Genomic DNA, 16,412 nt, shown 5'->3' on the forward strand with positions numbered 1-16,412 from the left:
TTATCAGAGTCACTGAGTAGAGTATTGGTTTCCTAATGGTAGGAAAATTATCTCACTTCTTAAGGATTAAGGTTAGTGATTGAATCCTATCTGACATTTAAATGAAGTTTTGTTTAGGATTGTTTCTCAAAATCTGTGTTACCTTTCCAGTTGCTGCTAATCTGGAGTTGTAGAAGGGCACTTCTGAAATCTGATTCTGCATGATAAAGGTCAATGTGCAGGGACTTGAGGTCTGGCAGTTTGCCACAAACTCATTAATCCAAGGCTCATTATAACAAAAACTAAAGTTTCTCTTAAGACATTTGAGAAGAAAAAAAGGCTTTTTGAAAAGTGATCAGGAAGAAGAAGAAAATTTTCTACCAAACTTTTTTCTTACTTGTTTATATAAACAATCTCTTTTTAAATGTATTTTATTATTTTTTCTTTTTAATAGGATAATTGCTTTGCATTGTGCTGGTTTCTGCTATACATCGTGTATCAGTCATTGCTGTGTATATATATCCCCTCCCTCTAGAACCTCCCTCCCACCCCCCATAAACAGTCTCTTTAAGTGTCATGGTTCATTTAACTTTGAACTTTAATCTGGGCTTTTCTCTTGGTGTTCACTTTTGATAACTTAATTACAATTCATTTTTTCTATTTAGAAAGTAGATGGGTGTTAAAATGTTCAAATATACTGTACATGTCTGTGTGTGATAAGGGAGAGGACTAGGTCTAGCCTTGGCGTTTCTAGGCTCCTCAGGTGAACTGTGACCTTTATTGAAAGCCAAGTGACTGCTGCCTCAGCTTCCTTCCCGTTTTGAATGTTAGTGGCTTTAGCTAGAGACTTATTTGGAAGGACTTATTTGGTCTTGTATGGTAGCATTTCATTTGCCCTAATGTATTTTATAAGAGAAACAATATAAATTCCAGGACTTAAATTTTTTTAATTGTGATTTGAAAATTTAGCATCAGTATAACTTGATCCATTTTAATGTAATAATTTTAACAAAGTTTGTTGGTGTGTTTGTGTGTAAAACATCGACTAGTTATAAAAAGACCTTTCAGTTTGCATTAGTTAAGATCATTTCTGCACAGATGAATGGGACACTTTGACGGCATGTGACTGACCGCACGTTTGAATGCCTAACCGTATTCATATCACTTGGGTTCCTAATCTCAGGGAATAGTTTTGTTGTGTCTCACAGGAATCATAGTAACATTTCAGATGAGCATAATAAAGTTCTTTCAGAAAAAAGTTTTAAAATTCCTATTGTTAATGCATCTATCATAAAATGAGGACTTAGTGAAATGCCATCTCTACTAGTCATTATTTTGTAAATCACCTTTTCAGCACAAAATTGTAAACTGTTGTACCCTTTTTTGCTGTCACTTAAGACTTAAATAAATCAGTGCAATATAAAAAACTAGAGATTTTGATATGACATAAATTCTGTCCAAATAAAGTCTTTTTTTTAAGTCTTTTTTAAAAACTGAAGTATAGTTGATTTATAATGTTAATTGCTACTGTACAGCAAAATGACTCTGTTATACATGTGTATACACACATTGTTTTTCATATTCTTTTCCATTATGCTTTATCACAGGATATTGAATATAATTCCCTGTGCTATACAGTAGGACCTCCCAGTTTGTGTCTGCTAACCCCAAACTCCCAACCCATCTCTCTCCCACCCTCCTCCTTGGCAGCCACCAGTCTACTCTCTATGTCACTGATTCTGTTTCATAGTAGGTTCATTGGTCATATTTTAGATATAAGTACAACGTGGTATTTGTCTTTCTCTTTCTGACTTCACTTCATGTGAATCTCTCGTTGCATCCATGTTGCTGCAGATGGCATTATTTAGTCCTTTTATGGCTGAGTAGTGTTCTGTTGTGTATATACCATATCTTTGTCCACTCTCGTTGATGGACATCTAGGTTATTTCCCGATCTTGACTGTTGTGAGTAGTGCTGCCGTGAGCATTGTGGTACATGTCTTTTTTTTAAGTATAATTTTTTCCAGGTATATGCCCAGGAGTGGAATTGCTGGACCATATGGTAATTCTAGTTTTAGTTTTCTGAGGAACCTCCAAGCTGTTTTCCACAGTGGTTACACCAACTTACACTCCCACCAACTGTGTAGGGTCCCATTTTCTGCATACCCTCTCTAGCATTTGTAATTTGTAGACTTTTTAATGTGACTGATGTGGGGTGATACCTCATTGTAGTTTTTTCATTTCTCTATAATAATTAGCGATGTTGAGCATCCTTTCATGTGCCTATTGACAATCTGTATTCTTCTTTGGAGAAATGTCTACTTAGGTCTTCTGCCCATTTTTCAATTGGATTGTTTTTTTGTTGTCAAGGTGGATGAGCTGTTTGTATATTTTGGAAATTTAAGCCCTCATCACTCACGTCATTTGCAAATATTTTCTCTAATTCTGTAGGTTGTCTTTTCATTTGGTTTATGATTTCCTTTGCTGTGCAAAAGCTTGTAAGTTTGATTAGGTCCCATTTGCTTATTTTCATTATTTCTATTGTCTTGGGAGATTGACCTAAGAAAACATTGGTTCAATTTATGTCAAAAATGTTTTGTCTAAAACAGCTAAGTCTTTAAGTCATACTGAGAGGAAAGCAAGTTGTCTTCCTGAGAAAGGGAAGTGAGTGCTTTTGAATAGTGAGGAGTCAGGCACATCATTAAAGGACTAGGATTCTTGTTCCAAAGCAGAATGGGAGAAGAGAGTGGAAAACTCCCATCTGGTAGTTTCAGTCTTTGAACATGTTCTGAGGACTTTTGTTTTTGTTTTTTCTTTTATGAAAAGATGGTAAGAGAGGGCGTCGGGCTTTAGGAAAGAATCCAAGGGATCGAGGTTTTGGTTTAGGTTATGGCAGACAAGGCCTTTGGAAGATGCCTGGTGATCTGAAAACAATGAAAGAGAGGCTGTCGTGGCAGGCAGCCGTGTTCAGGACTAAGAGATGGGCAGGGAGTTAGGACTGAGGGGAGATACTCAAGGAAAACAGGAGTGGAAGAAGCAAGAGGTCAAAGGTATGAGAAGGAATGAGTGGAGATATGAATTAGTGAATTCGGGGAGGTTGCTAAGAGTCATCCCGGTGTGTATACAAGAGGATGTGACTAGAGAGGTGGTCACTGAAGAAGATTATGGGAAAACTTGAGGGGAATGAGCCCAGAGATGTTACAGTAACTGGTAAACTGATGAGAACGCTTTGGAAAAGTCAGGTATTAAGAGGTCAGGGATGTGAAAAATAAGACCTCAAGTTACCCTCTGGCTTTACAACTCTGAATTCCAAAGCACACATCTGAAAGTTAATAGTTTTGCTTTTCAGAAATGTGAAATAATAAGCTGACATACTTTTGTAAAATTGGAAGTAAATTCTGAAAAGCCTATATGGATTTATATGTTAATCAATCAAAAGTATTAATTGCCTCTTTGTAACTATGGGAGTATGGGTGCTGTTTGGGTGCTTCGCAGCAGGAGGTTCCTCACAGGAAAGAGACTTAGCAGGAGAGTCTGATGGTGGGCTTTTCTTTTTACTGTGTACATGCAGCGTCCTTAGCTCAGATGGACGAAGGACTCTCCTCAGGGAAACCTGGCCATGGGAGATACTGTTTTTGCTCATTTTCACTTGCAAGAAGAGTAGAACCCAAGTCACAAAAAAACAGTTCTTCTGTGGTAGAAAGAAAAAAGAGGGGAAAAACAGAACTGTAGACTTAGACTCTGTTTTTGAAACCAACCAGTAACATCTGAGGACGCCGAAGTCTCCCAGTGTCATTTACAAAAGCCCAGAAAAGCATCAGGGTATCCTGGGTATGGACCAGCTTCTGGGAGAAAACAACTTTACTAATCAAAAACTAAAAAGTGGAGTCACCAGATCAGCATATGGAATAGCAAGAGCTGTGATCAGAGGAACAGTGGAGGGCACAGGTGGTGCTGGCTGCGATGTCGTTTGAACAGTGCAGTTTCCTCTTAGAAACAGCGCACTTTGCATAGGACCAGGAGGGGTCCTGTAATGAATGAGAACACGAGTGGTGAGATTCTGGGTACATTTTTACAGACTGACTTAAAGTCCACCCCCCCCCTCCCCGGTAAGTAGAACTCAGCATCAAGGTGATAAAAATTTTCAGCTCAGAGTGGAAGTGATACTGTTGGTCTGTAATCATTCTTTATTCATTGTAAGCAGTAAAGGTAAGTATAATTCCCCACATGGTATTCTGTCATCAAACATAACTGAAAATCAGAATACCGTTTATCATTTGCTGATTTATGACCCTAACTGAAGAACACTGATAGTCATAAAAAGTATCTATACTTAAAGGGAGGACCTTTTTGAAGAAAATATCTGAGGGGTAAGTTTTATATAAGACACTGATTAGGAAGGTAAAGAGTAAAGAATCTGAGAACAGAAGTTTGTCAGCTGAATTTTTCAAATGGCATTCTCTTTTGCACATCTGTTCTTTCCTGTTCTTTTGGTAAAGGAATAAACATCTTACAGAAGGGAAGCCGTATTGACTTATACATTAGTTTAAGGAAACTCTGCCCATTCTCAATCTTAATGGCCTCTAGAGTGGGTGGTACCTTTCTCCTTCAGCTTAGCAGTAAAGCCTAAGAATGGACTTGACCTGAATCAGATGTTTTTCCTTGGTATAAATTTGTTGTTCTATTTATTGGAGATTTAGGGATCTTTGTAATCGGTAGATATCTGTAGAGGCTCTCAGCGAGCCTCTGCCTCATTGAGAAAATAGCTAATTGTTTGGGCTGTAAGCCAAGAAAGTAGGTAAATATGGATAAATAGTAATATCAAATTGTAGTACTGAGAAGACTCTTGAGAGTCCCTTGGACTGCAGGGAGATCAAACCAGTCAATCCTAAAGGAAATCAACCCTGAATATTCATTGGGGGGACTGATGCTGAATCTCCAATACTTTAAGCCACCTTTTGTGAAGAACCAACTCATTGGAAAAGACCCTGATGCTGGGAAAGATTGAGGCAAAAGGAGAAGCGGGCAGCAGTGGATAGGATGGTTAGCATCACCATCTCAGTGGACATGAATTTGAGCAAACTTCGGGAGATAGTGGAGGACAGAGGAGCCTGCATGCTGCAGTCCCATGGGATTGCAAAGAGTTGGACACAACCTAATGACTGAACAAGAAGTAACCTCTCATGGGGAGAGTATTTCTGAATCAACTCCTGTTTTAATGTTATGTTTAATAAAGTTATGGCATACAATATTTTCTTTCCTCAAACTTTGAAAGTGTTGACTCATATTTTGTCCTGTTTTGTGATGATTCCCGTGGAAGGAATACAGAGACATTGGGAAATAAGCAAGTGTTTTGCCCTTTCCTCCCGCAGGTCCCAGTAGGGATGGCACAATCAGCGAGGACACTATCCGAGCCTCTCTCATCTCAGCGGTCAGTGACAAACTCAGATGGCGGATGAAGGAGGAGATGGATCGCGCCCAGGCAGAGCTCAACGCCTTGAAACGGACAGAGGAAGACTTGAAAAAAGGGCACCAGAAACTTGAAGAGATGGTTACCCGTTTAGATCAAGAAGTAGTAAGTAACTCATTGCATAATGGCACTGTTCTAACTGTAGCTATGGCACAGTTTTCTGTTATATACTGTGGTACCCTGAGTACTGTAGGTATGAGAGTTCAAACGATTGTACACAGTCTTTAAGCACTTGAACATAGCTTCTCTACAGCTTGCTAAAAAACAGAGCCTATGGTTGAAATACTGGGAAGTGGATGTATTTAGAGAATTTTTTGCTTGCACCTTCGTGCTGGGGGATAATGTTTTGCCCCATAGGAGGACTGTTTGAGTGTTAATGTTACCAGACAGTTACCCAGAAATAAGAATTTGAGAGAGTTCTAAGCCATGATAAAGATCTGCAGACCTGGGGTGCAGATTTAAGGATCAGTTTTCTTTTTTGTTTCCAAACATTGTTTGAACTATATTTAAAGTATCTTTGGTATGCAACCTTTAGCTCTTCAGCTTTCTCCCATTTTTATCAGACTGCTGTGCCCTGAAGAGTCACTATAAGTCAGCCCTGTGACTTTTGTTTAAAGATGTAGAGTTGAGTACCAGCTTCACTCTTCACTTTCATTCTTGTGAGGGAGAATCTGTTCCAGTAAGTATGCATTTTTGATGAAAGGATAGAGAGTTTATTGAGTGTTTGAGGGCTTTGGAGAAAGCGATTTGTATGTACACATTAGTCTAATAGATGGTCCTAGTGTGTAAAATGAGCTTCTCGATAGTCAGCTACTTTCAAACATTGAGGAAAATGGCACCAGTACAATTCAGAGCCCACAGCCACCACCTGCTATACCTTGGGACTAAAATTCAAGTGTTTGTGGAGTTCTGTGTGTTGAATCGTCTGTATAGACTGGGGGAAGTTGTTCCTCTGAGGCAGATGTCCACTTGTTTTGAAAGAAGGGCCTCTTTTATGATTTTAATGTAAGAAACCTCCTGCAGGAAAGTGTCTTATCTGATGGCTTAGTTTGCAGTATTTATTACTGGTAAGTGACAGGCTTATCACGGCCACCAAAAGTGCTCAGCTTAGCATCTCCTGTTTGCACTTAGAATGTTAGGGCACACCTTTTCCTCTAACTTTGAAGTGTGTTATATTTGAAACGTGAATCTCATCCATGAGTTATTGAAGCATTATTTTATTAGCAAGTCTGCTTCTGTGAAGTTGAGTTGCAGATGTCTGACAAACAAGATAATTACAATTAGTGTAAAATCATCATGCTTGGACTATTCTGTTTTCAGGCTGAGGTTGATAAAAACATAGAACTTTTGAGAAAGAAGGATGAAGAACTCAGTTCTGCTCTGGAGAAAATGGAAAATCAATCTGAAAACAATGATATTGATGAAGTTATCATTCCCACAGCCCCACTATACAAACAGATCCTAAATCTGTATGCAGAGGAAAATGCTATTGAAGACACTATTTTTTACCTGGGAGAAGCCTTGAGGCGGGGAGTAATAGACCTAGATGTCTTCCTAAAGGTATGTCTTCTTCACTCTGCTTTCCAGAGTTTTGGAACTTGTTTTAGAACCACTGTTGCTGAAAACCACAAATCCAGAGGGTTTGTCTGTAGGGGATGAGTTAAAATTCTTTTTCTTTCCAAAAGTGAGCAGGTGGGGTAAATGGCTGTAAGCAGTGTCTTCCCACCTACAGAGAGGACTGAGGATAATCTGAGTATGGGAAGAAAAGTGGGTTTAGTAGCTGCAGTTCCTACCCCAAGGCGGCGTCAAGCTGAATGTAATTCTTCTTACTACTGCACCCGGGTGGATCAGCAGGCACAGTCAGATTTCCATTCTTTCAGGTCACACCATCTAAATTAAGATCATTGACTGCCCCATCCTTGTTGCTTTTTCCCCCCCCTGTTAACTTTCTTAGACTTGCATACTTTTATCCCTGTTTCCCCTTGTAGAGTATTGGACTTGCCCTGCTAGCAATAGAGGCCTTTTAAATGAAGATTATTCCAGGCTTAATGCTACTGTACAGACATGGAAGATCTGTAAGCCACGTTTGGCTGCTGTTCTCTGTTGGGTCATGAAGAGCGTGGCTTTAGGGATAACAGCCACCCTTTGGAATTCAGTACAGCTGCTTCTGATGCTTCAGTGTACCTGCGAGGCTGGTCAGGTTGCTTGCTGATCCTGCCTGTCTCACTGTGAGTGTGTGACTAAACCACTCCTGGGCCTGGTGTAAGCATATGAACAGCTGGGACCCAAGAGAGGGCTCCCTTTCTGTATGCTGCCCTCTGCTTGGGTGGCATAACTTAGGCAAGATAAACATGGAGAGGTGAGAAAAGGATGCTGTCTGCTAGGCACTGGACCGAAGGTGGCCTTGTGCTACTCATCCCTACCCTTCCCTTTTTTAGCTAAGTAGGGACATTCAGTTCTAAAAGGTTTGTGTTAACTTTTGTTAGGATCGCAGTACAAGTTCCCCTGGCATGTTGGTTGTCTCAAGATGTACCTTGAACTCCTGAGCCAGATCCTGCATGGGGGTGCTTTCCCTGTGACATGTTGTAGGGTCTCAGAAGACTGCTTTCCTGAATACAAGTGTATTAGTTGCTCAGTCATGTCCAACTCTTTGCGACCTCGTGGACTGTAGCCCATCAGGCTCCTCTGTCCATGGAATTCTCCAGGCAAGGGTATTGGAGTGGGTAGCCATTCTCTTCTCCAGGAAATCTTCCTGACCCAGGGATTGAACCCGTTTCTCCTGGATTGCAGGCAAATTCTTTACCATCTGAGTCACCAGGAAAGCCTCCACAGGTTCCTTAACACAGCCTGCCAGCATCAGTCCAGTGAGTTTAAACAGCCACATAAAATGTAGTGTTGGGCTCCAAAGGAAGGTTGATGAGTTTAGGGTTCCTAACTCCCATATAGGTTACAGACTGTCTGCTAGTTTACGCCTGGACCTGGGTAAGGGCTAGTCTAAACTGTCTAACTTCTTCCCCCTCACAGCATGTACGTCTTCTGTCCCGTAAACAGTTCCAGCTGAGGGCACTAATGCAGAAAGCAAGAAAGACTGCCGGTCTCAGTGATCTCTACTGACTTCTCTGACACCAGATGGAGACTGAACTCTTCTAAAGTATTCTTTTCTTCTCTTCCTTTCTCTTATATCAGTAGGTGCCCAAAATAAGTTATTGCAGTTTATCATTCAAGTGTAAAATATTTTGAATCAATAATATATTTTCTGTTTTCTTTTGGTAAAGACTGGCTTTTATTAATGCACTTTCTATCCTCTGTAAACTCTTTTTGTGCTGAATGTTGGGACTGACTATGCTAAATAAAATTTGTTGCATAATTTTTCTCTTCTTTACTGAACAAAATACATGAAACAAAATATGTGAAACTTAATAAGCTCAGCTTCTAATTTATCCATCATGAGTTGAAATTTACCATTATTCTCTAGCATATAAAGTGGATTCCACTCAATATGGGATATAATACATAGAAATCTAAATGTTCAAATATTTGGATTTGAATGACTTTCTGTGAAAGGTCCTCGTATCCTCCTGCCAATTCTGTGTAGATTTTATTCCTTTCCAGACCTGACAGAACCATAACTGTTTCATCATGAAAGTAGCAGAGTGGCCAGTGCCAAGCAGCACATCTGAGAGCTTATTAACCGGCAGGATGACCTGGCCACAATTGAGGAGGAAGGTACAGTGTCCACTGCCTGTCTGCACTTATTGTCGTTTGCAGCCAGTCTCCCTGGTGAGTGACTCTGGGTAAGACTATGGTCACCCACCCAGTGACCCACATGTCCCACAGAGCTAACCCAGCAGAACAGAGTGTTCTCTGTCAGATGAGAGCTGGAAGGTTCTAAAGAAATGAACATTCTAATTTAAGATACCTTAAGGTATGTAGGGTGTGAGACAGTCCTTCCCAAGAGAAGAAAGACCAATTTGGTCTCACCACTAAAGAATTTATAATCTTAAAAAATTAAAATCCACTTGTAAAAATTATTAGAATAAAAACTAACAAGGTTTAATTTAGTGTTAGGATTACATGAGTTATTTCTGTGTATATATACTTTTATTTTTACATGGTAGAGGAAATTACAGCTTTTTTATAGCATATAAATGAACACAGATATATCAGCCAGCCAGAACAAAAGAATTAGCATATACTTGATGAAAAGCATCAATTTCTAAACACAGTAAACACATATCATAAATCCTTTTGGACCAAATGGCTACTACATATATACAAGGCAAGTACTGGTACATCAGAGGCACCAGAACACCTTCTTTGATGCAATCATTTAGGAATTTGGATCCAAATGTTGGATGATAACTAAAAGAGCTGGAGGGCTAAATAGAGGACTCACTCTGCCCCCCTTTTTTTCCAACTTTTAGGAATTCAGGTTTATTCAGAAGTTTGACATGTAATCCTGTAACTACCATCTCTTTTTCGATAACCTCAGAATAGTAATTGTAAGTAACTTTAAAGCTTGAGCTCCTTCTGAATTTCCCAAACAGTTTCTGCACTCTTTCTCAAATAGGCCTCCTCTTCAGAGGTCAGCTTTACCTTTACGAGGTCTGTAATACCATTCACTCCCAGGACACATGGAACACTAGTATAGTCTTCATTTATTCATAGTGGCCCTGAAAGTAAAGACTTAAAAATTATTTCTTTTTCTTTTTTCCTAACAGAAGTCTGCAATAGGAGAAACAACAGTTGCTGGGTGAATAAGTATTTAACAGATTTGTAGTATGAATTGTGGCAGAAAAAAAGACCACCAGGAAAAAACAGTTTAAAACACATGACTAGACATTTATTGTTCAAATTCATTTTGCCAATTTCCACACCAACCTCTTGCCATGTTTGCTGGGACCTACCCTTCTTTTCCTCTCCTTGCCCACAATCCACTTCCTATAAGGAACTACTTTAAAACTTCCTATTACTTTATTCCCAGTGATTTAATTCTATTTTACTTTACCCTCTCCCATTCAAACTAGCAGAGGCTTCATACCTGGGTCCCAACTCCCTCCGCCCCAGGAGACTTGACTGCTAATATCTTTGTGACCAGTGCTTTTCTTAGGTCTCATCTTGGACCAATTGAAAACGGTTAGAGAACAACTCAGAATGTTACAAGACCTACCCACACAGTGGTTCCCCATGTTACTAGATGTTTATAGAGCGAGTTCACTTAGTTAAATAACAAAGATGCAGTGAGACTTTCATCTGATCAAATACAGTAAGACATAGCACACTAGGCCAGGAGAAAGGTCCACAGAGGTAGGTCTCTTCCTCCTCTAGTACCCATCCCTTTGTCTCTCTTCAACAGCAATAAAGAACATACTTTAGGAAGAGGTGCTTCCACAGAATCAATTTCAAAAATTATCCTCCATAAACGCCCTTTTATCTCATTTTACGTTGATGATAAATATTTTTTCAAACACAAACATCCTACCTTCATGTTGGAACCTGGATGCACTGCTAAGATTGTTCACAATACTTGCTGTTACATGAGCACAGAGAGGGCAGCGCCCCGTTTCTTTTTAATCATCTCAGAGCCACTGGGTTTGGAAGAAGTGGTGAAGATAAGTTACATGATTAGCTGGGACCCAAGAGAGGGCTCCCTGTCTGTACACTGTAAGTGTCTGAACATCTGTATATGGCAGCCCGACAATGCCACGAATCTGAATTGTTTCCATCAGTAATTTCTCCTGGGAATTCCTTACAGGACTTGGTTGTTTAAGGTAGAAAAGAGTTATGAGGATAAGTGAGAGTTATGAGACCCAGAAATTAATGTGAAATCAATTTTACTATTAACAGTAAAGAATTTATAGCAACAATTTAAAAATATATTCTTTTAAACAAAAATTTAACAAATAAGTGCCTACAATATGGTAGATACTGGGTTAAGGCTCTGCAAGGAGCAAGAAAGACTTAGTCCCTGACTGCTTAAGAGTTTGTTATCTGGTGAATATGATCACACAGAAATAAAAAGTGACAATGAAAGAAAAGTATCGGAGACACAACAGCATGTACTTCAGGGACCCAAATCTCATCCCTCTGGCACAATTCAGCTAACTTCCAAGGTACTGAAGATGCAAAATGAACATATTGCCCTGGCAACCACTTTGTGGACATTTCCCCACTACTCAGATCTTTATCAGTTCCTTTATCTGAGTTTAGATCCTTCAGAGAGACCCCAGCAATGTTCACTCCAACCCACACAGAAACTAAGGAAAAGATACCCCCAGATCGATTTATTACACAGCGTTATATAACAAGTGTTTTGCTTTTTAAAAAAAAAACCTTAGCAAAACTGTTATAATTGCCCTGAGAGATTTACAACTAGGAATTTTTACCAAAACTTAACAAATTCAGATGTCTAAGCCCTATCCCACATCAGCTAAATGTAAATCTTCAGGGATGGAGCCCATAATTTGATCTTCTTGGCAGAGATACACCAAACAAGAAAGAGACAGTTTGAAATTGCCAACTATAAGTTAAGTTTTACCTTTTATCACTTCAAGTCCTTTTCCATAGCCAGGGTTTGTATTAGATTTCAAGGGTTCTTAGCCAGAAGAAACTAAGATGGTAATAAGGACTGCTATCATATTAGCACCCCTTCCTCCTCTTCCCTTTAATTTTCTCCAGTAAATAGAATTCATATTAACTGAATTATTCTGACCTTTCTGAGCTAGAGTATCCCAAGTTAACTATAAACTACATTTTATTACTTTATACTGTGTTAATAAGAAAGCCTTATACTCTTAATCATACATACACAGGATTATAGTAACATTCTCATTTTTTTCAAACCTGTATTTCTGGTAAGTTATTATAAAAATAATTTGCTAAAATTTTAAATACTACTAAAAGGGCCTAAAGTAGAACAAAAGTCCTTTTTCCCCACTCAAGAGGTATTTTGTGATTAAATATATGATCAATATAGTCTAAATATATTTCAGTGTGTGTGCATGGCTCGGGCATTTTTGGGCTTACCACTCCAGTCTCTGTGCTCTAAAAGGTCAAAAACCACAACGGCTTTCAGACTGGACACCAAGCCTCTGCCCAGTTGAGAAACAGAAAGGAGCAGGAGCAGTGGCCAGATTACTGGTCAGTGACAAGCTGCTCCCAATAGCAACAGTTTTGGGGGAAATGCTCTTAACTTCCATGCTACAAAGTTAAGATAGCCACTGACAGAAAAAAAATTGAAGTCAGAAAAAGTTCTCATCTTAAATGATAAACTTTTTTACACATATGTAAATGTTAAGTCTGATGTTTCATGGAGGAAAAAAACATAGTTCTCTGTCCAGCTCCAGCTGTGTACCCATAGTTTCAATAATATTTACCCAATAAGAATAAATTATGAAAAACTTTTGTTTCTACTCCACCTAGACTATTGTTCAAAAACATTGATTCATTCCATAAAACATTTAAGAAATAATATTCCTTTATCAAGTCTTTGAAATAATTTTTCTCAGAGAATAATCCATTTAGATCAAAAGCTTAGCTAAAAGGGAAACAGAAGCAACTAAACATGGAATATAATTGTCAGGTAAAACATAAATCAGGCCTGAGTCCCACTTACACAAGGAAAAAAATTGGACATAGTCTGATGTTTTAAACTATTTTATCAGAATTTTTTTCTTCTTGAGTTTAAAAAGTGGTAATTATTAGCCAGAAGGTTAGTGGAGATATAGTAATGGAAAACAGAATTTTCAACAATAAAAAAGTATTAATAAGGAAGGGTACTATGTAACAATATATGAAACAATCCAACAGTATATAATAATAATGAACCAAGACACAACTCATGAAATGCCCTCAAAATATATTGGAAAAAAAAAACCTAGGAAATGCTTAGTGGATTTGATTAACTAATTTTATTAGAGGTTGATAGATCATTAAAAATTAGTAATTTAGTAATACTAAATAGTAAAGTCTGTAAGTGTGAATGGATACAGAAAGATCATCCAATTAAGTCCATCTCCCTCCCCCAAATACATAAGGAACATTTATAAAGATTGTCAAAATGTAAGTAAGCCTTAACAGATTTCAGAGGGTGAATGTTAACCCACATTTCTGTGAACTCAATTCAACTAAGTTAGAATCAACCACAATATAACACATTTAAAAATGTTTCAAGGCTAAAAGCATACTCAAATGACTCACTGAATTAAAGAGAAAATAAAACTAGGAATTACAAAATATTTATAATTGACAGTAAAAGTGCCACAAAACAAAATGTGGTATACTGTTAAAGTTTATATTCTTAAATGCATTAAACAAGAAAGATCAAGGATAAGAGTATTAATCATAAAGTAAAAGGAAGCTTTTAAAAACGAGTAGAAAGTGGTAAGATTCAAAACACCAGTATCAATAAAATAGCTAATTCTTGGGGAGAGGACGACTAATAAATTAGAAAAACAACTAGCAAAACTAGGGCACAACATCCCCAACAAATAGGAAACAGAAGAGGTAAGCACAGATACAGTAGAGGTTTAAAAACTCATAAAACACATGCCAATATATTTTAAACCTTGGATGAAAGGGACAACTCAAAAAATAACCTCAAATGACTTAAGAATGGAAAATCTGAACAAATTACATTGATGAAGTTTTATCAAAAATCTAGCCCCTCGCCCTTTGAAATGTTTTATCAAAATTTCAAGAACAGTTCATGCTTATCTCAGGTAACCTATTTGATTAGATAATAGGAAAAATTTTTGGTGGGGACATAGTAAAACCTTGCAACCAAAACTGAGCAAAGAGCACATGAAAATTAGTAAATCTTATTTACACAGATACACACATACTAAATAAAATATTACAAATAAGTAGGGTTTTTGAAAAATAGTTCATGACCAAGAAAGTTTTACCCAGAAATGCAAAGATGGTTCAATATCAGAAAGTCTTTTAATACATCACACCATGTGAGATTTAAAGAAAAAGATCATTTGAGTTGTAGAAAAACCTGGTGAAACTCCAAATGAATTAAGAGTTTAATAAAAGTAAAATTCAACAATCTAGGAAGAAAAGGAAACAACCTGAAAAGGTATCAAAAATCCAAAACAAACATCACAAATAATGAAGAAAAACTAGAAGGATTTCCATTGCAGCCAAAACAAGACAAAGATACCCACTATCACTGTTTCTATTTAACATTTTACTGGAGTTCCTACAGCCAGTGCAATAGTACAGGAAAAAGATAAAGGTCTTATAAAATATAGAAAAAAGACCTTATTTGGAGGTGGTAGATGTGTCTAGCAGAAAATGTATACACACACCTCTTTTATTTAAAACATATGCTGCATAAAATTATAAAATTTATTTTTGGGCCTACAAGATACAGAAGGTATCTGACAACAGTAATCCAAAGGAGGACGGGAAAGACACTAGTGGAGCATGGAAGTGACACCAGACAGTAACTCATATCTAGATAAAGAAATGAATACCAAAAAATGAAAAATAAGAAGGTTAATATAAAAAAAACTTTATATTTTTTCTATTAGCTTCTACAAAAGACTTACGATTATATAAAGCAATTATAACACTTTATTATTACATTTTTAATACATATAGACATAGAAAACAACACATAAGTGGTGAGAGACTGCAGCTATAATGGCAAAGTTTCTGTACTTTATTAGAATTAAGTGTACAAAATTATGAAGTATGTCCTGGAACTTTAAACTGATATTATAACCACAATAGAAAACCCTAAAGAAAAAAGACCCTCAAAAAACATAATTTAAAATGTATTAAATATATTGTCACTCTGCTTATTTAACTTTGCATATATGCAGAGTACATCATGTGAAATGCTGGGCTGGATGAATCACAAGCTGGAATTAAGATTGCGGGGAGAAATAACAACCTCAGATATGTAAATGATACCACTCTAATCGCAGAAAGCAAAGAGGAACTAAAAAGCTTTTTTATGAAGGTGAAAGAGGAGATTGAAAAAGCTGGCTTAAAACTCAACATTCAAAAAATTAAGATCATGGCACCCAGTCCCATCATTTCATGGCAAATAGAAGGGGAAAAGTAGAAACAGTTAGCAGATTTTATTTTCTTGGGCTCCAAAATCACTGTGGATGGTGACTACAGCCATGAAATTAAAAGACGCTTGCTCCTTGGAAGGAAAGCTATGACAAGCCTAGACAGCATATTAAAAAGGAGAGACATTAATTTGCCAACAAAGGTCCGTCTAGTCAAAGCTGTGGTTTTTGCAGTAGTCATGTATGGATGTGAGAGTCTGAGCACTGAAGAACTGACGTTTTTGAACTGTGCTGTTGGAGAAGACTCTTGAGAGTCCCTTGGACTGCAAGGAGATCAAACCAGTCAATCCTCAAAGAAATCAGTCCTGAATATTCACTGGAAGGACTGATGCTGAAGCTAAAACTCCAATACTTTGGCCACCTGATAAGAAGGGACGACTCACTGGAAAAGATCCTGATGCTAGGAAAGATAGGGCAAGAGGAGAAGGGGGCAACAGGATGAGATGACTGGATGGCATCACCAACTCAATGGACATGAGTTTGAGCAAACTCTGGGAGATAGGGAAGAGCAGGGAAGCCTGACGCACTGCAGTCCACGGAGTTGCAGAGTCAGACATAACTTAGCATCTAAACAACAACAAATAATTAAAATGGAACTTTAGAAACTATCTGCTTAAGGCAAAAAAAAAAAAGTAAAGGACAAACCAAGAAACAAGACAAGACACAGAAAAATAGCAAAATGGCAGGCATAAATCCAAACATTACAATAACATTAAATGTGAATAAACAAGCCATTCAAAACGCAGAGATTTTCACACTGCATAAAATGAGATCTATGTTGCTTTCTAGAAAGACACCTTTTTTTGAGTACTATGTTCCAAACCCTTTGAAAAGCACTAAACTCATCTTGTTTGCATCCAATTATGAGTCTATATA

The 16,412-nt window shown here is 37.8% G+C and overlaps 1 protein-coding gene across 2 annotated transcripts in view; it reads left to right on the plus strand.

The window, feature by feature from the left end:
• Positions 1 to 8,815, plus strand: part of TSG101 (tumor susceptibility 101) — a 41,437-nt gene extending 32,622 nt beyond the window's left edge. For both annotated transcript variants that reach the window (XM_065937268.1, XM_065937269.1), the window contains 3 exons: positions 5,351 to 5,553; positions 6,769 to 7,008; positions 8,473 to 8,815. In XM_065937268.1, the coding sequence (XP_065793340.1) occupies positions 5,351 to 5,553; positions 6,769 to 7,008; positions 8,473 to 8,562 (533 nt within the window). In that variant the 3' untranslated portion in view covers positions 8,563 to 8,815. The remainder of the gene's footprint in view (positions 1 to 5,350; positions 5,554 to 6,768; positions 7,009 to 8,472) is intronic.
• The last annotated feature ends 7,597 nt before the right edge of the window (positions 8,816 to 16,412 follow it).

This window comes from Muntiacus reevesi, chromosome 5 (assembly GCF_963930625.1).
Source record: "Muntiacus reevesi chromosome 5, mMunRee1.1, whole genome shotgun sequence".
NCBI classification, from domain to species: Eukaryota; Metazoa; Chordata; class Mammalia; order Artiodactyla; family Cervidae; genus Muntiacus; species Muntiacus reevesi.